General features: G+C 40.2%; 1 protein-coding gene across 1 annotated transcript; it reads left to right on the forward strand.

Annotated features, from left to right (window-relative positions):
- The first annotated feature begins 1,575 nt into the window (after positions 1-1,575).
- On the forward strand, positions 1,576-12,022 carry RGS13 (regulator of G protein signaling 13). Its single transcript, XM_052800366.1, has 6 exons — positions 1,576-1,622; positions 1,987-2,055; positions 4,692-4,753; positions 6,475-6,641; positions 9,000-9,188; positions 11,984-12,022. The coding sequence occupies exons 2-6, from the start codon at positions 1,991-1,993 to the stop codon at positions 12,020-12,022; spliced, it is 522 nt and encodes a 173-aa protein (XP_052656326.1). The 5' UTR covers positions 1,576-1,622; positions 1,987-1,990.
- The last annotated feature ends 15,685 nt before the right edge of the window (positions 12,023-27,707 follow it).

The raw sequence follows: 27,707 nt of genomic DNA on the forward strand, positions 1-27,707 counted from the left end.
TAGCTGAACGCTGCAAAGCTGTATTAAGTAGTTAAGATGTAGATGGGCTACCATTTACCATAGAAGATAGGACACTAATACAGGTAGTCACAGGCTGCACTTGTGAAGATTAGCCAAGTCAAAACTGACACATATTGCTCAAGGGCATGTTGTAGTTTTGTGACATTCCTGTCTTATTTTAGGACTAAGACTATTGCCAGCAGAAACAAGCAACATTAGAAGACTATGCTTCAGTGGAAAGAAGACATTCCAAAGAAGCACTGAAAAAGATAAAATCAGCATGATCTGTTCCTCGGTCTATTAGGAAATATTTCTAATATAAAAAGAAGAGAGAACCACAAAACCCTGGATGTGTGTTTGGCAAATGTGTGTACTGAAAAAGCCCTGGGGAACAATATTTGCTTAAAGTCTCTAACTCAAAATGGTTCCTCAGAACAATAACATTTCCTTATACAAATGTGACTTCATGCAGCAACCACCTGAAGAAAAAAGTTACTGATTGACACTTTAAATTTAGATGGAAGTAGCTGAATTAGATTACTTAATATTTCTTCATCTAATATTCCTTGAGCATTTCTGTATAGTAGGCAACCTACATAAGCTTCTTCAGGTTTCAAAAAAGCCACAAAGGCTGTATGTTGTTTATATTTCAGTGAATAGAAGACTGATGATTGCAACATGAAAACACCCAAAATAGAGGACATTGGGTAAAATAGTCTAAAATCAGGTGATAAGTGATAACCGTATGCCAGAATTTAAATGCATTACTTTATCTTAAATAGGGAATATAGTGTAGTTTTAAAAGATTGCTTTTAGGCAGCGGGTGAGATGAGTAAATACTAGTGAAATGAATAGGCAAGTGTAGAGGAAGTCATATAGTTGACAGAACTCAAGCAGAGAGTGTAGTTCAGAGAATTCCACAAAAGTAGGAAACAGGCAATGGCCACTGGCAGTCCTACAGGGCTGCAGGGAGGGTGAGCAGCAGGAGTTGCAGTATAGCAGTTGGGCAGAGTTATGAAGTTTCAATATCCTGTAGGAAATCTTCCAGGTAAGACTCTGGTATAACACTAATTTGGATATAGATGTCAGGGAAACAAGGAAAATAAGACTAAAGGTAAATGCAATCATTTCACAGGTTCAGAATCCTGGGAGACACAGCCTTGTTCTGTGTTTTACTGTGTGTTTCAGTTTGAAGGAAAAAATTGGTTGTAGGAATAGTATGTACCAGTCAAATCCAAACCTGAAAGAAATTGTGAGTTTAAATAAATAATGTATAAGACTATTGTTTTGATTTCAGGCAGGTCTATACAAACTTACCCACTGTCCTATGTAAACTTTGCAAAGAATTTAGAATCTCTTGAAAGCCAAAGGGGAAGAAATAAACATACTCCAGGTCACAGGATTATTTTGTTTGTTTGTTTTTTAGACAAACTTATTCTTGACTGTCTCATTCCTAATAAAAAATTGTTCCCTTTCTTATAGATATCTTCTCTATACAAAAGCAAGTTTAATACAAATTTTTACTGACTGAGATATTTGCTGGACAAATATCAATGTTAATCTCAGACACTTAAGTTACTCAGCATTGTCCAGTTTACATTGAGCTCTGATCCCTGATCTGGGTCACCCTGAACTTTCAGGGAAAAGATTCCTGGTTTTCTTCTGCTTTGGGTCAGGCTCAAACTTGTAATCTCTTTTCACAATTGGAGATTCAAAGAGGGAGAATTATTAACACTTCTATTTTTCCCTAAGATATATCCACTGGACTGCTTGATTTTTTTAATTTTTTTTTTTTTTAAGTTCTTGCATGTTACAAAAATATATGTTGGTCTAATGCTTCCGCCATGACTCAAAGGTTAGATGCATAAAATAAGAATATTGCTAGGACTGGTTGCACTGCTATATGGAGACTGAATTATAAGTGGAATTGGAGATAGCCAAAACTGAGCACAGCAAGTTTAAAACTCACATATTTTCCATGTTTAGGAGAATGAGTTCAAATACTTGTTGGCTTTGCAAGATATTCAGAGCAGAAGAAAATGGTATCAGTTCTAAGTAAGTAACGATAAGATTCTTATGTTCTGCAGTACATGCAGCTGTCTGAGTAGGAGACACAAAAATCTCAAAATTCACAGTGGAAGTTTTCTTTGCAAGCTTAAGATCATGCAAAAGAGTGCAAAATCTTCACAACTGCCCCAGCTGACCACCTTCATATAGCCAATTCCTTTACAGTATGTGAAGTGTAAACTGGCACTTCTCTAGTGGAAGGAGGGTATATCCCAGTGGGAACTACTTTTATATTAAATAGGCATAGGCCTAAACTAATCCCTGGGTTAAGTCCAGATTTGGGCCTGTGAAAAATTTGCAAGCCCAATATTTTGGGTCAATCCTGTAACAGAATTCAGACTGCTGGCAAAGGTTGAATACACATGTGGTGGATAAGAGACATGGCCAAGTGCCTCCTGCAAGTCCTCAGCTGCCACCAGCCTCGATGGAGGCCAACCATAGCTAGAACTTTGGTCAGCATGTGACATCGAGGTGGTGAAATGCTTGCATCCAACATGCCTGCCAACTGGTATCAGATCATATATGGTATTTATTGATTAGAGAAAAACATGTCCTCCACAGCAATACTGAGGTGTGTCTGATGACTCCTGAAACTGCCGTTTGGGTGAGGTTAAGTGGCAGAAATCCAGACAACATTTCCAAAAGTGCCTCCTGGACAAGGACTTCCCTCCCACACAGCAGTGGCCAGGGGAGCCCCTCACACTGGAGATGGTACAATAAGTGAACAATAGTTCCCACAAGACACTACAACAGTATTTTCCAATTTAAACTTTGGAGTCCCAGCTATAAAGCCCTCGTTATTTTTGGAGAATACTCAATTTTTTTTCAGCAAATTAAATATATGTTCTTCAGCAAATTAATCATGTTGCAAATCAGTGCAGCAAGAAGTGTCCTACCAGCACAGCAGCTATGAAAGTGGCATCAATACAGATCCTAATAACACATGTTCATATTTCCCTTACTGCCTTTCGTATTTTCCTGATTTTAAAAGGAAAGTTAAAAGGTAAAAAGTTTTCCTCTGTGTCAGCTGCCCCATCAGGCAGCGTTCTTTCTGCTTCACAGATTAATGCTAAAGACAAATAATCAGAAATGGAAATAAAATGACCCTACTGATGATGCTTAGCGAGACAGACAAGATTGTCACTCGTTCTATATACAACTGCTATTGCTGACAGAGGTGAAAAATTATCTGCATCAGTAAGAGTGAATATGACTCAGAAGCAGCTCTTAAGGAAAAAAAAAGCATTCAAAGGACTAGACATTCTCACTCCCCATAATCACATGCTTCATGAGTTTACACGGAGAGGAGGCCAGTAGCTCATGAGAAGGAAAAAAAAATATCTTTTACTGGCAAGAGTTACTAGAGAGTTATCAACACCACAATTTGAGAGTTGTAAAATTTCTTTTACTATATATTTCTCTGATCAGGTCAGACTGATCAGGAAAGCTTGACGAAAGAATCAGTGAGTCACAGCATGTACTGTTTCAGAGAAAGAGAGAATTATATCAAGTTAAAAATAAATGGATGATCACCAATTAAAAAAGCTACAAAGCTACTAATGGCTGTTGTGTAGCAGAAATTTATGAAGCATCATGCAGCACTCATACCAAAGCCAATTTTACTTTTAATTTAAATTAAAAAAACATTCTATGATACTAACTAGCTGTTGTCAAAATTGTATCTTATACGAAAACAAAATAGTCAATGAGGAAGGATCCCCTCCCAGGTTTGGCTCATGCATAATAGAAAGCACCCACTGGGATACAACCCTTGTGTTTTCTTCTACTAATATAAGCATAAGCATTTTTTCAAAGTTACCTGTCATGTGCTGTAACTGCAATGCTTAAAAATCAGTTGGTGTAAATGGAGCTACATGCACTTAACTGGAGCTATTGACCCTCAAACATTTGTTTTTCCTTAAATTGTTCAGTCTCTCACCTCACCACTTCCATACTCTTTCCCAGAATCAGGCAGGAGACTCCTACAAGCTTAAGAAATTATTGCTTAAGAATAGCAAATGTGAAAGAAAGAAATCTGATTTTAGTCACCTCCAACAACTGTCTAGATTAGTAATAATGTGTCATACTGCATTGTAAACAACTGGAGAGAGATCGAAGTCCCTTACAGTTAAGATTGTATTAACCTTTCATTATTTACCTTATGTTCAGAGCTTATATTCAGCTCTCAGCTGATAAGTCAACATAGATGTTAAAGGCCTTCAAATATTACAATAAGATCTTGAGCATTTAATACTTTGCTACTAAATACAAACATCAACATTTCATAACCTATATAATGATTCCTGTCCCAAAGAGTTGCTATCTAGAAAGCTAGTACTTCCTTTGTGCTTCTTCTAAGCACAATTTAAATAAGTGAACGCATTTTCTAGGGGAATTACATGGGAGCATCTTGCGATAGAACTGTATTTGTTAGAGTAAGAAGAATATTTGCTTCAGTATAGTAAGCACAAGATCTAGGACACACAGAAAAACCTTTTTAAATATAAGTTTCATACAGATCTTATTTAGATTAGGGGACAGATTTTCAATAATATAATTTCATTTAATTTTTTATGCTTTGAACCACAGCTAATCCTACAATAATCTCCTCCTTTTTTCTAAAGATTGTCTTTGGAGGAAGTGCTACAATGGTCCCAGTCTTCTGAAAAGCTGGTAACAAGTAAATGTAAGTAATTGTATGTTTGTATCCCAGACGGATTACTGAAAAAAGTTCCCACGAAGCAAAATCAATGTCATGCAGTATAATGTATGCTGTCTTATAAGCAACTAATGAAAAACAACTTTGCGTTACATGCTTAGCATGCATCACGCTGAAAATAAATGTAGCATGCTGTAAATGCTTTCCCAAACTTGCCATTTCGGCAAGCACATGTAATTCTTAAGGACCCGTGATAAGGGCAGGTTTATCTGCCATATCCCCACTTAGAGCACTGTATATCAATATATATTAGAAGAAAGTGAAAAAAGTTGACTTGGGAAATCCTGTGTATGGCAAAGACACCATACCTAATGGTACATCTATTCAGTGTAATGCCATGGAAAGTAACTCAGACCCTCATCGCAGGTATGGAAGAACTGTAGCTGCAGTAGCAAATCTGAACTTTCCCATTCCAGCACCCCCTGCCTTATTCACAGCTCAGAGCTCTCCCACAATTCTCATACGGCTGGCAGTCTGGAACATCATTGCTGAAATACTTTTTTTAAAAGATTGATGAGAAAGTCATGTACAGAGTTACATCACAGCACAAACCTCTAAAAATTATTCCTAAGGACTGGCATTTTTCAAACTGCAGACAAACTACAAAGAGCAAGAAAATTAACAGGCAGAATTTGTAACAGCTATAAAGAAAAAGATTTGTCACTGAAATCTTTAACAGCAAACCACCCAGTATGTTACAGTTTGCAGGGAAAGCACAGGGAGAAAGTGCACAACAGAAAAAATTTAAAAGAGACAAAATTATAGCACAAGCAGTAGGCATGCATGCTATTACCATTACTGCTTAATGACATCAGAAAATGCAAAGGTGTACTCACTTGAAAAGCCAGAAACTCTAAAGCCAATGGGTCTGCAGCTCTTTATGAAAGGTAGGCAAAGTATTTGCCTATCTTAGGTTTTACTCTGAAAGTACATCTTACAACTGCAAGCACCATTCCTGCTCAAGTGTTAGCACTGAGTGAAGCCTCATAAATATTCTCCTGGCTAGAGGCATTTTAGCAACTCTGACACCTAATTCTGTACAAAGTATGACATGACGTGACAAAAGGCAGCCTCAGGAATTTAATCTTTGCCAAGATCCCACCAATTACTGCTGTCAAACTCCATTGACAGGTGTTTCAAAGACATCCTCAGGTGCAGAACCACTTATTTGCTGAAGAGAGTACTCTTAACTGCTTTACTTCTCTTGATTACAGCAGCAAGAAAAAAGTTATTTCCTTTTTTTGCTAATTGCTTTTTTGCCAAATTCTTACACCAAGAAAAGGTGGTCTTATTTTTTCCACTCGGACTGTGATTATTTGATAATATTTAGATATCTTCTGTACAAAACTAGAAATGGAATTTAAAAATACTTGTCAGTCTTTGGATATGTTTGATATTGTTCACAGAGACCAGGAAGAACAAAGTTTTCAGAGCTCTGTCCTCGCATAGTGAAATGCCACTGAGGTTAAAGGAAGCTATGCATGTGCAGGAAAATGCAATGTTGAAGTGTAGGGCTGCAGGGTGGGTTAGTGTGTTTAATTCCCCACTTTGACATAATCTAGTAAGAATATTTATAGGTGTACAATCAAGAATTATATTGCCTTGTAAACATCCCTATTGCTTTCAAAGGACTCTAAACGTAATGCATATATACATGGTATATAAATTTGGCTTCTGAAACATTACAGATGGGCCTATGATCTACAAGGCCTACTTGAAGACAGAGCACAGCAATGAAAACATAGAATTCTGGCTTGCTTGTGAAGCTTTTAAGAAGATCACATCACAGAGGAAAAGGATTTCTGTGGCCAGGAAACTTTTTACAAGTTACATTCAACCCCAGGCTTCCAACGAGGTGACATACAATAACATGAGCTCTTTATTTCCTCTAATAGAAATGCCTTATGTGTAATGTAGCTTACAAAAAGCAACAACAAATGCCTAGCACCTCTTGTATTAAATTGAGTGAAAACTGTTGCTATTCATCCTCCCCAAACTCTTTTGCACCCAGAATTTTAATACTTGCCTTCACATCTTGTTTATAGGCAGATCTCTGAACTACATCCACCAAGGATATAAGCAAAAGGCACAACTAGATTAAGAACCAAGTTTTTTGATCTGTTGTGATCTTTTTAGTGTCTGATCCAGGGGCCATTGGTATCACTTCAGTAGATTTTTGGATTATACCACTGCTACATGTATGTATTACTCTGGTCTCTGCAACAGCAAATATAAATGAATGACACAAAAACTCTACCCAGTGCTGTCCCCTTTCTAAAATGGGCTAAGAGAAATGTTCCAAGACAGACTAATTACTTCCTGCTTCCAGCAGCACAAGATTTAGGGAAAACAGAACAGATTTGTATGTAAAATGTTTCAGAATTTTTTTCTAACAAGTGGCTATAAAAAAAAAAAGTCATTCCTGCTGAGCCAGTTGTGCTTTATGACCTTTAACTATTCCTGCTTATTACTCTCCTTGCAAAAATAAGCTAATACTGGCTTTTACTGCCACTGTCCCTGGCAGACTGACATAACTGAAAAATCAGGCTAGATTATTTTCTGGTTTACGCATAACAATAGAACTACTATAGTCTCAAAATGCAGCCTCCCTGTTGACACTGAAAGGCAAGCCAAAACCAACTCAGCTGGATTCCCAAGTGTTGGCCAAGAGCATTTGCTGCTTTAAATGACTAAACCACTCCCCCTAATCTAAAACTTGAGGAAATCTGAAAGTTCCCTCTGTTGGTTTTAAACACCAATTGGCAAGACAATGCATTTTTCTGTCTTTTTCTGATTTATTATATTTTTAGCATGTGCAGCTATAGGAAACTCAGCAAGACATTTGCATTTCCAAAAGAGAAATGTCAGTATTGCCAACCACAAATTCATTAATCAAAAGTAAGGGCTTAAATCAGGAAAGTTAAAAATAAGCTGTGTAATTTTTTTTTTCTTTTTCTAAAATAGTATGTATTTGAATCTTGCTCTTGGCTCTCTGGTTTCTAGGTCTTCAACACACACTGATTTCACATTTTCTTGATATTCACTATTAACACAAGAACTAGGTACCACCCTAAAACGGTAGATGCTCAAGAGGATTTTAAATATAGTTTATATTCAAATTTCAGCAGCATTTTAAAAGGTGCAACTCAAATGACTCCTCTGGAAGAGCAAGATCCCAATCCATGAAAGACATCAGCACTAACTTCACATTTTAGAGCTCTCCTCTCAACACTAACAAAATCAAGGTGAAAAAAAGCAATGTAATTCATCATGAGCTAACAGATTATCAAAAGTTCCCATTTTATGTGGTATATTTTCCTATCACTAGACCTTTCTACTCTTACACACCCACAGAGCTTCAACTTATCTGCTACAAACCCTGGATTGCAGCAGAAGAGCTCTAGGAATCAAAACTTTTCCTAAACAAGATTGATATATGGGCTCAGTTTTATCTTATCTCAAAGGTCATAATAATTTTAGCAATTGTTTTTTACAAGTACTGTGCACCTCCAGCCACTTGGACTCGTTAGAAATCAGAAGTCAGGCTTCCTCTTCAGGGATCTAATCCTAGCTCTAGGAACAATTCTTAGCAAAAGAAGCAGGGGTGGACGTCAGCACCTTTCGTCTACTCCTTCCACTGCAGCCACTCCATGCAAACCATGTCCGCAGGACTTCTTCCTCTGCCTAAATCGTACACACGGTCTTATTCTTTCTAAAAATAGCAAGCAAATCAAACATATATCACTTAACCTCTGTAATGCTGGAAGCCTTGGGCCCATGTTCTACATATGGGCCCAGCAATAGTGACTTTACCACTGCTCTCGACCTCCACTGGTCACAATATTCAGTATTAAACTGGCTTTTCCATTAAGGATGTGGGGAAGACTGGGAAATGCAGACAGCTCCCAGTCTTCGAGGCTTCTTGTCCCCAAGAGAGCAAGATCCCCATCCAGCCACTAACATACCTCTTACTAAATCAAACACCAAAAGAGGAGCAAATTGGTCAACTAATAAGATGGGGTTTTTTGGCATTATAAGGAGAAATCCACTCTGCTAGAATTGATGTTTTTGTTTAGGTGCTGATTTTAGATTAGAGGGTATATAAAAAAATATAAATAAAAGGCATTCAGTACAGGTCCCCTAAATTCAATCTTCCTTACCCACCCTTTGCATATATTCAATAATACTTTAGTAATGTTGTTTTCTCTTTCAGCTTAACATTGACAGTCCTGTGAGGAAAGCAATTATAAAGAATATTCAAGAGCCAACACAGTCCTGTTTTGATGAAGCACAGAAAATAATTTACATGCACATGGAAAGAGATTCTTATCCACGATTTCTTGAATCAAAGTTCTATCAAAAACTCAAACAAAGCCTTCAAACTAATGGCAATAATTCAATGGTAAATTAAAGAGAAAGGTTGAAAATTTAGAAAGGTTTCTTCTGCCATGCAAGTGTTTAAAGTAGACAGGAGAAATCAGGCAGTAAACAAATATTAGTAATAATCTGCTCAACTGTTCTGTTGATGTTAGAATTGATGAGGCACTATATTCCCCCTCCCCTTTCTTTTCCCATGGAAGAGTTCTGGTTTTGTTTTCCTCTCCCCTCAATAAAACCCTAAAAAGTAGCAGAAACTAAGTATAAAAAAGTTTCAGCCAAAAATGATAGCCTAAGGTTCTAGTCTTTTATTGATATTTGACAACTCTAACAACATATTTTCAGTATTCTTGTTTTGAGAGATCTGAAATAAAAAAACAGTTTTGCTGCTAGGAAATGTTTATTTGGCTACACATAACACAGAAGAAAATATATCTGCATTGCTGCATTTACTCTTGTTGTTGTTTTATTCTTATATTCTTTCAAAGTAAAAGAAGATAAATTGTAAGGTACAGCTATTTGCTTAATCTTAAGCTATGAAGAGCAGTATTCATATGGTATAGAGTTGATTTTATGCTGAATTACAATCTACAATATGTGCTATAAAGGTACTTGGTCTACAGTATACTATAATACTACCAGTGTTTCCTGATCTTCTCTCCAGTGATAAAACTCATTAGTATTTTGTCTGATTTTCTGGGTATAGACACATAAATATATTGCTTTCCCTTCAGATGCCCTAATTATTACATACAAGCAGACCTGACATTTGAACATCGTACTGTAACACAAACAGGTCTCTTTCTGTCATGCATAAACTGTAAAAGACAACTTGCTGCTTCATTGATCAGGTATCAAAGCACTCTGATTTACATTCAAAAACCAGTCTGACTTCTCAAGTCTCATTAAAATCGGAATCTCTTAATTCTTTTAATGGACTTCAGCATAGACACTAAAAGCCATAGGAAATCAGGGACCTTTCTAGCATCCTCTCAAGCTGCATTATTCTAAGAAATACAAAGAACAAGTCATTCTGACAGCAGCCCCATAAACCCCGATGGTGTCACACTGATCCTATGGGATGATTTCACAGGAGAAATGAAGTATTCAGTTGGATACATTTATTTGACTGAGGTTACTTCAATCATGTTGCCCGTTCATGCTTTTTAAGTTTACTTTAAGCTGTAACTTGGCTGCCTAGTTTTAAAAGGCTATTTTTGTGACAATGTAATAAATCATTGTCTAACCTCTGTTGGGAAAGCCTAGTCTTTCTAAGGGAGCCTCACAGCAGTTCATTGTGCTGCTTGCCTAACCACAGTAAGTTTTTGTTCTCACTGAGAACCTCCCTTATCTTTTTAACGTGAATGTATAAGCCTTTTCCTTACAAGGCAAGCATGAAAACACAGGTCAGTGCAGACAGTGAACAAACAACTGGGTTTCACTTCTGTGGCATCTATCTTGTAGTGAGGAGAAACTATAGTTGTTCTTTTAAGATCTTCCTCTTGCCAATGCAATAAGATATTATAGGTGAATATATTTTCAGGCAAAGTCTCAATCCCTTCTAAAAAAAAAATAAATCATTGCTTAGGGCCTCTGAGCTGTGGTATTATTGTGGTGTGCAATATAGGTTACATTTGGGAAGAGGGACAGTGATTTATTGATGACAGATAAGTATGTTTATCAACAGCTACCAAATGCATAATATGATGTCTGGCTTTGTACAAAGTTATATTGGTAAATTGTAACTGTGTATGTGTGCTCTAATGCCAACATGTGAATTACAGTATAAGTGATCATGTTGTAACTTATCATCAATTACCTAAGGCTCCACAGATTTTTATTCATCATTTTCATGAAATTCTCGAACTAGAATTTATGCACATCTAAACCAGAATACAAAGCAAGTCTGAGCGTAATCTAGACTAGTACAGAAAGCTTTAAGATTACTTCAGTGTTGTAAGAAAAGAGATTGTTAGTATAGGAGATAATCCTTTCCTTTTGCACTGACCCCATATAAAAGGATTATCATATGAATGTGTGAATATTCAGCTCGTAAAACCACTCTCAGCAAGCAAGGACTCCATAGGAAATCCAGCTAGGGATAGTATAGCTTTCACTGCTGTTAACTTCGGATGTAGGTACAGTGCATTGGACTTTGGCTTGATGGATCCTGCAGATGCCACAGCCTCACAGCAAAGAAAAACTGTAGGAACTACTAAAAAGCAATTCCTGCAGGGAAGCAGATCTGTGAAAAAAGCCAGCCTGAGCAGAGGAAAAAACAAATAAGCAAGGAACTACACTATAAAAAGCCTTCCCATTTCTGTTAGGATTAGAAATTCAGAAGACCTAGATATTGCTCTCTGAGTGAAAGAGGCTTGTAATGACCAAGGATAACAGCTCTCTGTATCCAAACAGGCTTAGCATGCAGTCTTCTGAAGGGGTTACACAAAGAGGCTGGTCAGGTAGTATGTTGACAGACAGAACCTTTCTCCCTGTAGAAAGGAGATTATCCAGAAGGAGAGAAAAAAAAAATCATCCACAGAGAATGCTCAGAGAACTCAGAGGGACTCACAAACACATTTTTATGGCATGAAACATTTAGAGTTTATTTTGCTAACAGGTCATGAGTTAAGCAATCCTTACTGCTGGCAGGCTTATTAACTTTATATTTCCTTCTAGAACTAACTAAAAGATTGGGGGTTTTGGTGGCTTTGTTTTGGTTTGGTTTTTAAGTTGGAAGAAGAGAGGGTGCTTTTCCGAAAATAGATTTATTGTTAACTGGTAGAGATCTTTCTCTTGCTTTTTCTTTTGTGTTACCAGATGCGTGACAATAACAGTATATTTAATCAGATCACATGATTCATAAAACAGTAACTAATGGCAGCAGCAATAACAAATCACTGCTTTTAACATTTTCATTAACAGCACTTGAACGAGCTCAGATATACTTTCCACTGGTAGACAACACTAAAAGGCATTTGCTCACATTAATCATTCAAAGCTACTGTTAAGAAAGATAAAAAACTTTAAAATAGCTAAATCGGCAGAATTCTCTCTCATTCTTCCCTCATTTATCTAACAAGAATAAAAAAAAAAAATCAAAACAATGGCAATTCTTCAAACACATTAAATTTGGCAAGATAAAAATGTAGATTAATAAAAACACTATAGCAATTAACTGCATCCAACCTTGGAAACTGTTGACCTATTGAGGCTCCCTAAAAAAACCAACCCATACTGGACAGATGGTCTGGGAGTTTTTTGGTTTGGGTTTTTTTTTTTTGTTTTAAAAAGAGCTGACAATTAGACAATTTTTACTTTGTAAATACGAGCTTTGTTGGTCTACTTGCTTGATAAAAGTGATGAAATTCATACTCTATTGTTATACTGCTGTTTTCATGAGTTTTAAAACCACTCTTGGTGTCTAGGTGATGATAAGTATAAAATAACAAATGCAGATTACGTATCAGGTCTAAAAAACAATGTAAAAATCTTATAATTAGAGTCAATCGGAACAAACCTCTAAGAATAGCGCAGCCTAATCTTTTCTGTACAGATGGGTGGTAAATGAGAATATATAACGTCTCTCCATTGTACAATCAAAAGCCTTCAGAGAATAAGTTGTTAGGAGGCTTTTCTCTCAAGTTCTCTCAATTATTTTGTACTTCCATATTAACTCTAGATATATCTGCTTTTAAATCCCAAGAAATAAATTATAGGCACTCTCGCTCTAAGCGTAGTAATGAAGTAATATCCAGAACTTGGTACTGTAGACAACTGATTTAAACAAATACTATGAGCAGAGATGTTCATCACCAATTAGCGCAGATGAGGATGTTTAGGAGCCTACGACCTCAGAGGAAAGGGAAATGACTGTAGCATTTCCAAGTATTGCTAAATATGTGGTACCGTTGCAATCACAGGTCCCTTCAGAAACTGATGTTTGGTCTATTGTTCACTAAACACAGAGGAAAGAGCGCAATGGAAGAAGTCTTCCAAAAAGAACATTTTGCTGCACATGCCAATTAGCTGGATTATGTGGCTACAGACCATAGCCTTTTCTGGGCAAAGTCTGCATCCTAACACAGGCTTGCCTACAGTCTCCTACAACAAAGCTTCACAGAGGTGGTAAACTCTCTCAGTAGAACTACCCATTTAATAATTTGTCAGTAGCACTGAGTAACTCCAGAGCTTTGAGATCCTTTGATTTCAAAAATCTTAAATTTCAAACTCTAAAAAATTTTAGAAAAATAAAAAACTTTTAAAAATTCAAATTTAAAATAGCAGTCCCAATTCAGGGTCTGATTAAAATACACAAAGAATTCTAACTTTAAGTGAAAGAAAAAAGAAACAGGTGCAACAATGCAGAAAGCAAAATAAAAAATACAAGAGGAGCAAATTATATATTGGGGAAGCAAATCATGTAGCCAAGCACTCTTAGAAATTATACATCATAGGTGCGCAGATTCTAAGAACTATGAATTCTCATCACACCAGCAATAAGATAGCCACTGGAGCCAAATTGTGCAATGGTTCTTTAGACAGGAATGCAAATTAGTAAGAGCATGATAACATCATATTATGGATTCCAGGGAGTGTCTTTCCATTGATTTTTATGAGTCTGCATATCCTTATAGAAACAGTGACATGGAATGAGATATCTTGAAGTATGCTGCAAATGGTCAGAATGAAGTACATATACATTCTGTCTTGACTCAGTTGCATAAACACCTTATAGTATGTAGTGCCCTTGGGCTAAGACTTCCCCTGGGGCTGGTAGATCTGACACAGGTAGGTGGACATACTGCCATTCCCTGCTGCAGTGGCAAATGGACGCCACAGGGTATCCTAGAGCATCTCAGTAGGACTAGATGCCTGTGTTTACACAGCTGAATCAAGCCTGCTTTTTTAACTATATTAGTTAAAGGTTTCACATTGGCTAGCTTTTTTTTACCCACCCCTGGCATCTTAAACCATTTACTGAAAAGCTGTTTTATCCATAACTTTATTTTCCCTCCAAAATTGCTATGACAATTATCTCAAGGTGACCTTGCTTATACAGAAACCTTTGTGTCCTGTACCTCAGATTTTGCTCAACTCAAAGTACAATGCAACTATCCAGGGACTAAGAGCAGCTCCTTACTGCAAGGACATGCACCTCACAAAATGGGAAACGGGGTAGGTCCACCTTGAGATGTTTATGCGAGTGGGGGTTTTTAACCATGGCAAACCCCCATTGATGGGCTACAGACCTCCTTCACAACCCTAGCTCCTCAATGCTATGTCCTCTCTCTGGATTTCTGCATCAAGTGCACACATCTGAGGATAAGGGGAAAAACCTGAGGCTTTACAGCATGAGGGCAGGAGACAGGGCTGCATTTCCTCTTCCGCAACCCCATCTGCCTGTAAGTCATTTTTACAGGACCCCACAGATCCATAGCCTGTACTTCTCAGTGGGAAAGAAGTCAGTGAGCCAAAACCTAAAAATCACAGCAAAGACTTTATATGAGCATTGACTTCCTGTCCAGCTGCAAAGAGCAGAAGCTTTGTAATGGTGGCAAGAGTGTGCTCTGTTAGGCTGGTAACAAGGCCTAAGGTATAATGCGAAACCACAGCTGAAAGACTGCATTTCATAAATGTCAGAAGTGCCAATAACCAGAAATGACAAATTGTCACTGTATTTGCCAAGTCCTGAAGGAACATGGCATTCATCTAATGACAGATTTAAATTGTTACCTCTGTTTTGTGTCCTGGCTTGCCTATCTTACTAGTCTCAGACTCATAAGTAAAAAATTTCCCAGAACATCCATCACTAGGGCTGTTGCTACATACAGCACCAGCCAAGGCAAATGGTTTTTTCTCCCACACGTCTTCTCTGTAAAACATGATTCCAGTAATCACCTCAGTAACAACAGGTGAGTAAATAAGATTATTTTGTTTTTTTCCTGAAGAAATGGTTACCTACTCAATTGTTTCATGGAGTTACTTCCTTCCTACCGTGCCTTGATCTGCTTTGCCTTTGCTTAGAGCAAAAGAGTACAGGACTGTAACTTTACTTGCATAAATACATAGGGAAAGAACTTTCCAGTCAAAGTTCTAAAGGCAGTTTTCAGACATTTGCAGTTATAAAGATTTATCATTCACAACACATGATCCAGTCAGTTATTAATGAGTCATTCAGTACTACAGCAGATTACATCACTTCTCAAAAGTGGGAACCATCAATATTTTCTATTAATTACTCTCTACCAATGAAGACATACTTAGTTTTTGGTCTCATAATTCAAGAAGTCCACAATTTAAAAAATTCAAAAGGAAGAACTATCTAGAAAAACTTCTAGCCTGTGAATCATTGCCCATGTTGTTCCTTCACTCAATTTTGTCTGCTGCTGAAATAATCTTATAATAATGAAAGAGGACTTTGTAACTAATATTTGTAATCTCATTTCAGTTCAGATACCAATACAAAAATTACTTGTTTATTCCTCATTATGTTCTTTGCTTTCTCACTACTTTTCAATTTAGTATTTTTGCAGCAGTTTCTGTTGGTGGTCACCCTGCTCTTTTTTTCTAGATCACATTTTTCTATGTATATTTATCTCAGTAGCTCTCCAAATTCCTTCCCTTTCTATCTCCCTCCCATTTCTCTTTACATTTGGTACTGATTTTTTTTTTTTTTTAAAGCATATTTAACACTCACATATTTTAGGATATTTTAAAGGGTCTGTTGTTTATTTGTTTTAAATAACTCAGGAATTACATCCCATAAAAGGTATTGGTTCTAGATTAACATCTATCACTTAGAGCCCTTTTGGACATGTTCATACTCTCCCAGGAGTAACCTTGATGCTACTTTAAAGACCTCTCTCCACTCTATACATATTGAGCCTTCCAGCATGGTCTCCATCACCACCAGTTTGTCATCATAATCAGACCAGATAACATGTCCCAAAGTACCACTTATATGTCAGCACACAACAAAGCCTTCCCAGAAATACGGTTCACAGACAGGTTTCCTACAGGCCCACTCAAACCACAGCACGGTAAAACTTAGTTTGCTTGTGGCAGCCCTCTGCTACTCTGAAGGAATGCCACCCATCTAGCCCACAAGTTGAGTGGGCCTGTTGATTGACTCAGAGTCTACTCACATGGATTAATTAAAAGGCTGAGATGAAGAATACCATGTTATCAAATGCAATTCCAGAATATAAACACAGAAACAGTTCCACAGAACAAATTACAGTGGGACAACTCCAATTAAACTTTTATTGCTGCTACATCAGCATGGCAATTACTTCCTAGCAACATGATTAGTGCTAAAATAGGATAAAATTGCTCAGAGGATAAGCCCGTATTGTCTTTGCAATTGTAGTACAGTGGATGAACAGTTCACTGACATTTAAAACCAGATAGTTTTGCATTGCTAAGTGTTGAAGAGTAGGAGAAATCCACCTCTAGCATCAGTTATAAAAGTAATATAAGTTGCTGTAAAAATCTGAACAGTTGCCGAGATAATTATGTTCTGTCTAGCTCTGCTTCTCTAATAAATTTGCTAAGGTATAGGATTAGAAAAAGCTTCAGGGATCTTTTTCCAGCATGATCAGAAATGAGATCATACAGTGAAGATGAAATCTAGCAAACAAATTACCTGTTCTAACAGGTGAAAGTTTAATAGAACGTGCTAATCATTTTGCCTCTAGCAACTCAGTCTGGACTTACTCATTACTGTGCAGTGGTACATGAAGCTAATAGTCCAAATAATCCAGTTATTTTTCCACAGCTTTTGAAAGAATTCTTCTACTTTCTGTATCTGCACTGGGTCTGCCAGCCATTTTGGCTATAAAAATAGCTTTTCTACCCAGCATCTAACGGTTTACAAGTGAAGTCGGCTAGCTGGAATACATCTACAGCATTTGTAGAAAGGCATTAATCTAGTCTGCCTGCACTTCACATCAGCAGAAGAAAGATCAGTTCCAGTGCCAAGAGCTACCTGACCCTACTAGCACAAGTTTATAACCATTGCTGAGAAACTGGTTTGATAAAAGCACATCACGTGACTCTGAGGCAGTTAGGCTTTAGCAATGATGTAACTTGGAAGGATTTCTGGACAGAGAGGACTAGACTGTCATATATTTACATTATGTTAATACTGGTAGCCCTCATCGAAAGCCCCAGGGCATTAGTGCATGCTGCTTTAGAAAACTCATGAAGGAGTAACAGAGAGCTGAAAAGCCAGCAGGTAAGAAACTTAATGAGACATAGGGGCATACCAGGTTTCCTGGGGAAATATTGCCCCAAATAAAACAAACAGCTGAAAGAAGTCTGGAAGAAGGCCAACTCACCCCCAACCTGACCTCTTCCCCTCCACCCTCCTCTTTGGCCAGGGCCCACACCATTAGACAACCCACTCCCAGCCATAACAAGAGCTTGAGAAGAGTCCCTTGAGATATCCCAGGAGTAAGCTGCAGGATAATTTGATCAGTCTCCATCAGCACAGGCTTTGCCTTACAAGGCAGCTGGGAATGGAAAACCACAACAGACCGTGGCACCTTCTTTACCTGCTACAACCGACCAGATAAATGTTGCCCCTGCGAAAAAGGGCAACCTCACCAGTGTTGTACTTAGTGTAATCTATCAGTTACAGGAGCACTTTAGGTGCTATTACCATGCTGTTAATGGTAATTAAGTGTCCAGAGGATCAAGGTTAAGAATTAAAACACAATATAAATAAAACTCAGCTATTTATTAAGACAGATTCTTCCAAAATTTCAAACTGAAAACAGAATATCCACATTACCACATCAAGCCATCTTAAATTACAGCTTCTATTTCAGTAAGAGTGCATAATTCTGTATTTTATATTAGAAAAGTATTTTTAATATGTACAGCTTAAAAAAACACAAAACAATCAGTCTTAATCATTTAGGCATTGTGCTGGTTTTGGCTGGGATAGAGTTAATTTTCTTCATGGTAGCTAGTATGGGGCTATGTTTTGGATTTGTGCTGAAAACAGTGTTGATAATACAGGGATATTTCAGTTATTGCTGAGCAGTGCTTACACAGAGTCAAGGTCTTTTCTGCTTCTCACCCCACTCCACCAGCGAGGAGGCTGGGGGGGCACAAGAAGCTGGGAGGGGACACAGCTGGGACAGCTGACCCCAACTGACCAAAGGGATATTTCAGACCATATGGTGCTGTGTTCAGCAATCAAAGCTGGAGGAAGATGAAGGAATGGGGGGACTTGAAGAGTTACAGCATTTATCTTCCCAAGTATGCGTGATGGAGCCCTGCTTTCCTGGAGACGGCTGAACACCTGCCTGCCGATGGGAAGCGGTGAATGAATTCCCTGTTTTGCTTTGCTTGTGTGCACGGCTTTTGCTTTACCTATTAAACTGTCTTTATCTCAACCCACGAGTTTCCTCACTTTTCCTCTTCCAATTCTCTCCGCCATCCCACTGTGAGGGGAGTGAACAAGCAGCTGTGTGGTGCTTAGTTGCCAGCTAGGGTTAAACCATGATAGGTATACACAGGCATTTAGAGAAACTAACCGCACCAGTCAAACATCTAAACATAAATCAGAAAATTAAAGTTTCCAACAGACTTTTCTCATTCCATTTTATTTGAATTTTTTTCATTTAAAAACACAATTAACATGTGACCAACAGGCTTCAGAAGGCAGAATGTTTTAATTAGGACATGACTCCTGCAAGTCCAGAAATAACAAGAGCTAAGAAAGAAGAGAAACAAAACTATAAAAAGTCTCTGGCTTCCCATTTAGTCTAACACAAAACTCTCTAAAACCCTCACAAACAATTTAAAGTCTACCACTTGTGGAAGAGATCAGAAGCTTTCCTCTCCCTCTCGACTTGTGCACAGTCTATTCATGTAAATGCACCAGCAAACACTGGAACAGCAAGATCTAAGACTGATCATATTTAGCCCAGATGTGTAATAATGTTACTGAAGCCATGAAAAAAAGTATTTATGACCAGTGTTGTAAAGGGGGCAATTTGGATCCCATGGGAAATACCAGTATAGAAACTCAATATTCCTTTGGTTCTCAATGAATTAAAATGGCTTTTGGTCAGTTTTCCACTGTTGCTATTTTTCTTTTGTTTGGAGGTCCACTATACTCTTTTTTCCTTGGCCAAACAGCTCTGTTGATAGATGTGCAAAGCAGACCTGCCTGGACAGGCATAGCAGAGTCTTGTCTTGTGTGATAAAGAAAATATGGTCCTCAAACACATTCAGGAAACTAAAATTGTTACTGCTTCTTGTCTGAAGAGCTCTATCAGGAAACAGAGCTCTATCAGGAAACAATTGCATTGTTAGGTTTGTCATTTAAATTCAGCTGCTTACCATTAACCTTCTTTTTAATGTGAAGTGAAAGATTTGAAAAGAATTTACATCAACAAATGATTAAAGTCTGTGACAATTAATGAGTGATAAAGCTCACTGAAGCTAAAAGCACAAAGCGTACTCTGCTTTACTGCAGCATGACAAATGAAATGACAGATGCGACCACACTATCCAATGCAGAATTAGTCCCAGAACAGATTCTCAGATAAGTGAAGAAACAAGAAGTACAGTGTCACAAGAGGGGATGTGTCTATACCTACAACATCCATCAAAAAAGAACACGAGAAACAAACACAAAAATGGTGCTTTAAAAGCAAAGACACAAGGTGAACAACTTTCACATAGAGCAATTTAAAGTATGTTGTATTTTATTACTGTATCAGTCCTGCACTGGTCATGACCCATACTGATCAGGAAAGGGGATGAACAAGTTACACCTGGACATGCATGGGGATAGCAAAAGAAGAATTTCTCTGTGGTAAAGAAGTGAGATTTCAAAGGTAGCTTCACAAACAGAACAGCATTTAGGGAAAAGATCAGGAAACATGCAAGTTACACCCTTTTACACATCTCCTTTCAAGCCTCTCTAAAGCTGCATTGATTTCAACATGCAAAAAGACTAGTTATATCACTCAGTCACTCTAATACTAAAAGTTCAGTTGGAACCATCCCTTCCAGTTAGCATTGCTGTTCAGCCAAAACTGCCCAGAGAGATGGGAAAGCCAGCAACTGGATATGGCCCATGATTTCTGTCCTGTAGCCATAGGTGTTATGCTTGCCTCCCTTTCTAATTCATGCTTTTAAAAGTAACACTACTATCAAGCATCAGTTTGAAAGCCCCCAAAGGCCTCATCAGCTCCTAGAAAGAAATTTCCCAACACTGCTTAAAGCAGTACTACATTTGTTACAACAGTTTCCAGGGAACATGTGGCTAATCTCACACACATAAAAAACCAGCTGGACTCCAAAATGAGTAAGCCTACCAACATCATTAACAAAAATCCTAGCCTTTTTAGTATAAAAAGATGTAGCTAGCTTAGATGAACAGTTATTTGTTTCTTGAACTATTACTTGTTTCTGTACTTTTTTCTACTTAATTTTCTTGTTCCCCTCTCATTCTTTGTTAAAGATCACATTTAAAAATATGCAGGTCTGTCTTCCTTGTTTAATTACAACACCTTAATTTAGTTCTTAGATATGTAACCAGCATCTTCCATAGGAGAAGTTTTACTTCAAGTGTAATGGTATCTTTACAACCATACCACATCTGCACAACCTGCTGCTCTAACTCCTTTTTCCTATTCCTGCTAGTAATATAATATCCTAAAGCAACAAAACAATTCTATCTAATGACAGGTGATGTCAAAGGACTCCTAGAACTGCAGATGACAGTGTCCAGAATGGGAATGTATAATAACTACTGTTTGTGGAGAGGAAAAAAACCCAAACAAACAAACAAAACAAAAACCCCAAAAAGCACACAGACTTCCTTTACCTTTCAAGTTCTTACTGCATCAGCTTCTCCCTCCACCACTACATTCTTGAGGACCCAGAGCTAGGTTTTTGTTTTCTGTTTGGATTTTTCTCTGCCCCACCATTAGAAGCATTTGGCTTCCTAAAAAGTCCTGAATAGTCCAGTTAATTCAAGTATACTTTTGTCATGCTTTAACCCCATTCAGCAACTAAGTACCACACAGCTGCTCGCTCACTCCCCACCCACCCCCCCAGTGGGATGGGGGAGAAAATTGGGAAAAGAAGTAATACTCGTGGGTTGAGATAAGAACAGTTTAATAGAACAGAAAAGAAGAAACTAATAATGAAAACACTAATAAAATGACAACAGTAATAATAAAAGTATTAGAATATACAAGTGATGCACAATGCAATTGCTCACCACCCGCCGATCAACGCCCAGTTAGTTAGTCCCTGAGCAGCGATCTCCCCCGCCCCCACTCCCCCCGTTATAAACTAGACATGACATCACACGGTATGGAATACCCTGTTGGCCACTTTGGGTCAGCTGCCCTGGCTGTGTCCCCTCCTATCCTAGTTTCAGCTGGGATAGAGTTAACTGTCTTCCTAGTAGCTGGTACGGTGCTATGTTTTGAGATCAGTATGTGAAGAATGTTGATAACACTGATGTTTTCAGTTGTTGCTCAGCAGTGTTTAGACTAATGTCAAGGATTTTTCAGCTTCTCATGCCCAGCCAGCGAGAAAGCTGGAGGGGCACAAGAAGTTGGCACAGGACACAGCCAGGGCACCTGACCCAAACTGGCTAATGGGGTATTCCATACCATATGACGCCACATCTAGTATAGGAACTGGGAAGTGGGGGCGGGGAATTGCCACCCGGGGACTAGCTGGGTGTCGGTTGGCGGGTGGTGAGCAATTGCACTGTGCATCATTTGTACGTTCCAATCCTTTCATTATTGCTGTTGTCATTTTATTAGTGTTATCATTATCATTATTAGTTTCTTCTTTTCTGTTCTATTAAACCGTTCTTATCTCAACCCGCAGGTTTTGCTTCTTTTTCCTGATTTTCTCCCCCATCCCACTAGGTGGGGGGGGAGTGAGTGAGCGGCTGCGTGGTGCTTAGTTGCTGAATGGGGTTAAACCACAACAGTCCTTTTTGGTGCCCAATGTGGGGCCCGAATGGTTGAGATAACGACAAACCTGACCAGAGCTCGTTAAAACAAATTTGTTATAAGCATTCATTATATTGGTCTAATAGTCACTGGTCATTATGTTGATTTATGTGTTTTTAGAGTTGTTGCTCTGGTTTTTAAAGTTCTGTTATGTACCACCTCGCTTGCTGTATGTAGTCCCTCTTCTGCTGCTTATCATCCATGGGAGGTGGGTTAAGGTTTTCGCTTTGATGTACTGTATAACACTGGTTTATGGTATGATAAAGTAATCGGTTGTGGGATTAATCCGGTATTTGCACTCAGCATTGTCACCTTTATACTTCGGGAGCCATCTGTGGGAAACTACTAATAATTATACCATTTACCTTTCCTCCTTGGAAAGCCAGTCTATGGGTGGGGTACCTTTCTTCCCATCTCCTTTCTCCTTCAGTCCAGTTACAATGGTGTTTGAGAAATTTGAAAAATTTGAATACTCTTGGGATGTTGAGACCAGCACACTCCTAGCCCTACTGCTAGGAAGTAGCATGCTCCTGAATGTGGTTCAGCTCTTGTTTAAGGTTAAACAACTATTTAAGAAGATCACCCAGAGGTCTGCCCTGAGGCTGGATAATTATGAGTGGCAGGGTGTGTGGGGTAATATGGGCAAGTACCTAGGAAAGTGGGCAACTCCAATGTTTTGGAACTTCACCCCTGAACAAGTGCAGAATCTGGAAGATCTAGTAAAATATTTGGAAAAGGTATGCTGTCACCCCGGCAGCTCCAGAGAGATACAAATCACTGCAACGTGCTGGGGCCTGGCCCATGCCTATCGAGCCCTGTTTGACACAACTCGGTACCCTGAAGGGGAAGAGAAGGTCTCTGGACCTAACAACAAAATGATGAGCACTGCGGTCACCCAAACCCCGGCAATGGGCGCTGCGGCCCCTCCAGACCCAGCGACGAGCATTGCGGCCACCCAGACCTTGGTGACAGGCACAACGACCCCTCCAGCCCCGGCGACGAGAACTGTGGCTACCCAAACCTCAGCAACAGGCACTGCAGCCCCTCCAGCCACAGCAACGAGCACAGCAGCTACCCAAACCTTGGCAACGGGCACTGCCGATACCCAAACCTTGGCGACAGATGCTGCGGTTATCCAAAACCCGGTGAGCGGTACTGCAACTGAACCAGCGGACCAACCTGCACCAGTATCAGTTGCCCCCCTACAGAAAAAGAAATATACAAAAAAATCAGTTCGCTTAGCAAACGATGAAGGTGAACCAGAGTCATCACGGGAATGGGAGGAAGAGGCAGACCAGAGGTAATAACCCGATCCCTATCCTTGAGTGAGCTGTGGGATATGCAAAAAGATTTTGGCCGCCATATAGGTGAGCATATTATCACCTGGCTCCTCCGATGCTGGGACAATGGGGCTAATAGCTTGGAATTAGAAGGTAGGGAAGCCAAGCAGCTGGGATTGCTTGCCAGGGAAGGTGGCATTGACAAGGCAATTGGAAAAGGGACACAAGCCATCAGCCTCTGGAAGCAACTCCTGTCAAGTGTGAAGGAAAGGTACCCCTTTAAGGAAGATGTTATATGTCAATCAAGCAAGTGGACAACCATGGAAAGAGGTATCCAATATCTGAGGGAATTAGCTGTGCTAGAGACGATTCATCATGACCCGGACAACCCACAATTACCCAAAGATCCAGACGAAGTCCAATGCACACGACCCATGTGGCCGAAGTTTGTACGGAGCGCACCATCGTCCTGTGCCAACTCACTGGCAATAATGACCTGGGAAGACGAAAAGGCACCGACAGTAGATGAAGTGGCTCGCCAACTCCGTCAATACGAAGAAAATCTCTCCTCCTCCCTACAAGCCTGCATTTCGGCTGTGGAGAAGCTGTCCAAGGATTTCCAGCAATTCAAAGAGGATATGTCCTATTCCCCACCTGTAAGGAACAACGTCTCCTAGCTATTAGGAGTGAGCGCTCCTCTGCCCAAGAGAGAGAATATAGAAGGTACACACGGCGAGGTGCCCTGTGGTTTTACCTATGTGATCATGGAGAGGACATGAGGAAATGGGATGGAAAACCTCCCTCGGTCCTAAATGCACGGGTACGTGAGCTGCGAGGAAAAACCACCACAAAAGGGGATTCTACCAGGAAAAATGCCGCTCCAGTTTCCAAACAGAGTAGAAGGGCTGATCTTATTTCTGATCCTGTTGAAGGGACTTCTGAGCCAATTTTACGAGAAGTGAATACTGGATACTCTGACAAGAATTAGAGGGGCCCTGCCTCCAGCCAGGTGGAGGAAAGGGATAACCGGGTCTATTGGACTGTGTGGATTCGATGGCCTGGCACGTTAGACCCACAGGAGTATAAGGCTCTAGTAGACACCGGCGCACAGTGTACTCTAATGCCATCAAGTTATAAAGGGGCAGAACCCATTTGTATTTCTGGTGTGACAGGGGGATCCCAAGAGTTAACTGTATTGGAAGCTGAGGTAAGCCTAACTGGGAATGAATGGCAGAAACACCCCATTGTGACTGGTCCGGAGGCTCCGTGTATCCTTGGCATAGACTATCTCAGGAGAGGGTATTTTAAGGACCCAAAGGGGTATCAATGGGCTTTTGGTATAGCTGCCTTGGAGACGGAGGGCACTGAACAGCTGTCTACCCTGCCCGGTCTCTCTCAAGACCCTTCGATTGTGGGGTTGCTGAGGGTTGAAGAACAACAAGTGCTAATTGCTGCCACGATGGTGCACCGGCGGCAATATCGCACCAACCGAGACTCTCTGATTCCCATCCACAAGTTGATTTGCCAACTGGAGAGCCAAGGAGTGATCAGCAAAACTCGCTCACCCTTTAATAGTCCCATATGGCCAGTGCGAAAGTCTAATGGGGAGTGGAGACTAACAGTTGACTATCGTGGCCTGAATGAAGTTACGCCACCACTGAGTGCTGCCGTTCCAGATATGCTAGAACTTCAATACGAACTAGAGTCAAAGGCAGCCAAGTGGTATGCCATAATTGACATTGCTAATGCGTTTTTCTCAATCCCTCTGGCAGCAGTGTCGTCCACAGTTTGCCTTCACTTGGAGGGGTGTCCAGTACACTCGGAATCGATTGCCCCAGGGGTGGAAACACAGCCCCACCATTTGCATTGGACTAATCCAGACTGCACTGGAAAAAGGTGAAGCTCCAGAACACCTGCAATACACTGATGACATCATCGTATGGGGCAACACGGCAGAAGAAGTCTTTGAGAAACGGAAGAAAATAATCCAAATCCTTCTGACAGCCGGTTTTGCCATAAAAGAAAGTAAGGTCAAGGGACCTGCACAGGAGGTCCAGTTTTTAGGAATAAAATGGCAAGATGGATGTAGTCAGGTCCCAATGGATGTGATCAACAAAATAGCAGCTATGTCTCCACCGACTAATAAAAAGGAAACACAGGCCTTCTTAGGTATCGTGGGTTTTTGGAGAATGCATATTCCAAATTACAGTCTGATTGTAAGCCCTCTCTATCAAGTGACCCAGAAGAAGAACGATTTTAAATGGGGCCCTGAGCAACAACAAGCCTTTGAACAAATTAAATGGGAGATTGTTCATGCAGTAGCCCTTGGGCCAGTCCGGGCAGGACAAGACGTTAGAAATGTGCTCTATACTGCAGCCGGGGAGAATGGCCCTACCTGGAGCCTCTGGCAGAAAGTACATGGGGAGACCCGAGGCCGACCCCTGGGGTTTTGGAGTCGAGGATATCGAGGATCCGAGGCTCGCTATACTCCAACTGAAAAAGAGATATTGGCAGCATATGAAGGAGTTCGAGCCGCCTCAGAAGTGGTTGGTACTGAAACACAGCTCCTCTTAGCACCCCGACTGCCAGTGCTGGGCTGGATGTTCAAAGGGAGGGTCTCCTCTACACATCACGCAACTGATGCCACGTGGAGTAAGTGGATTGCACTGATCACACAATGGGCTCGCATAGGAAACCCCAGTCGCCCAGGAATTTTAGAAGTGATCACGGACTGGCCAGAAGGCAGAGATTTTGGAATGTCGCCAGAGGAGGAGGCAGCACGTGCTGAAGAAGCCCCACTGTATAATAAACTGCCAGAAAATGAGGGGCAATATGCCCTGTTCACTGACGGATCCTGTCACATTGTGGGAAAGCATCGGAGGTGGAAAGCTGCTGTATGGAGTCCTACACGACAAGTCACAGAAACTGCTGAAGGAGAAGGTGAATCGAGTCAGTTTGCAGAGGTGAAAGCCATCCAGCTAGCGTTAGACATTGCTGAAAGAGAAAAGTGGCCAGTGCTTTTTCTCTATACTGACTCATGGGTGGTGGCAAATGCCCTGTGGGGGTGGTTACGGCAATAGAAGCAGAGCAACTGGCAGCGCAGAGGTAAACCCATTTGGGCTGCCGCACTGTGGCAAGATATTGCATCCCGGCTAGAGAATCTGGTTGTAAAAGTACGTCCTGTAGATGCTCAAGTACCCAAGAGTCGGGCCACTGAAGAACATCAAAATAACCAACAGGTGGATCAGGCTGCCAAGATTGAAGTGGCTCAGGTGGACCTGGACTGGCAACATAAGGGTGAGCTATTTATGGCTCAGTGGGCCCATGATACCTCAGGCCATCAGGGAAGAGATGCAACATATAGATGGGCTTGTGATCGAGGGGTGGACTTGACCATGGACTCTATTGCACAGGTTATCCATGAATGTGAACCATGTGCTGCAATTAAGCAAGCCCCTGTGGTATGGAGGGCGATGGCTGAAATATAAATATGGGGAAGCCTGGCAGATTGACTATATCACACTCCCACAGACTCGCCAAGGCAAGCGCTATGTGCTCACAATGGTGGAACCAACCACCGGATGGCTGGAAACTTATTCTGTACCCCATGCCACCGCCCGGAACACTATCCTGGGCCTTGAAAAGCAGGTCTTGTGGCGACATGGCACCCCAGAAAGAATTGAGTCAGACAACGGGACTCATTTCCGAAACAACCTCATAGACACCTGGGCCAAAGAGCATGGCATTGAGTGGGTGTATCATATCCCCTATCATGCACCAGCCTCTGGGAAAATTGAGCGATACAATGGACTGTTAAAGACTACGTTGAGAGCAATGGGGGGTGGAACTTTCAAACATTGGGATACGTATTTAGCAAAAGCCACCTGGTTAGTCAACACCAGAGGATCTGCCAATCGGGGTGGCCCTGCCCAGTCAGAATTTTTACATACTGTAGAAGGGGATAAAGTCCCTGTAGTGCACATAAAAAATATGTTAGGGAAGACAGTCTGGATTACTCCTGCCTCAGGCAAAGGTAAACCCATTCGTGGGATTGCTTTTGCTCAAGGGCCTGGGTGCACTTGGTGGGTGATGCGAAAAGATGGGGAAGTCCGATGTGTGCCTCAAGGGGATTTGATTTTAGGTGAGAATAGCCAGAATTAAACTCTATGATATTAGTTGCTATATAACCCTGCTACTGTATGTTATCATTACTATAATTGTTATATGCTATATCCTTAGTACTATAGTAAGAATCACTTA

This window comes from Harpia harpyja, chromosome 11 (genome assembly GCF_026419915.1).
Source record: "Harpia harpyja isolate bHarHar1 chromosome 11, bHarHar1 primary haplotype, whole genome shotgun sequence".
Classification (NCBI taxonomy): domain Eukaryota; kingdom Metazoa; phylum Chordata; class Aves; order Accipitriformes; family Accipitridae; genus Harpia; species Harpia harpyja.

Bases quoted from the DNA above. Each gene is read 5' to 3' on its own strand.
- RGS13 (XM_052800366.1), top strand. From the start codon at position 1,991: ATGAGTTCAAATACTTGTTGGCTTTGCAAGATATTCAGAGCAGAAGAA. The intron at 2,056-4,691 runs GTAAGTAACGAT...TTTTTTCTAAAG, and splicing joins GAAAATGGTATCAGTTCTAA to ATTGTCTTTGGAGGAAGTGC. The intron at 4,754-6,474 runs GTAAGTAATTGT...GAAACATTACAG, and splicing joins AAAGCTGGTAACAAGTAAAT to ATGGGCCTATGATCTACAAG.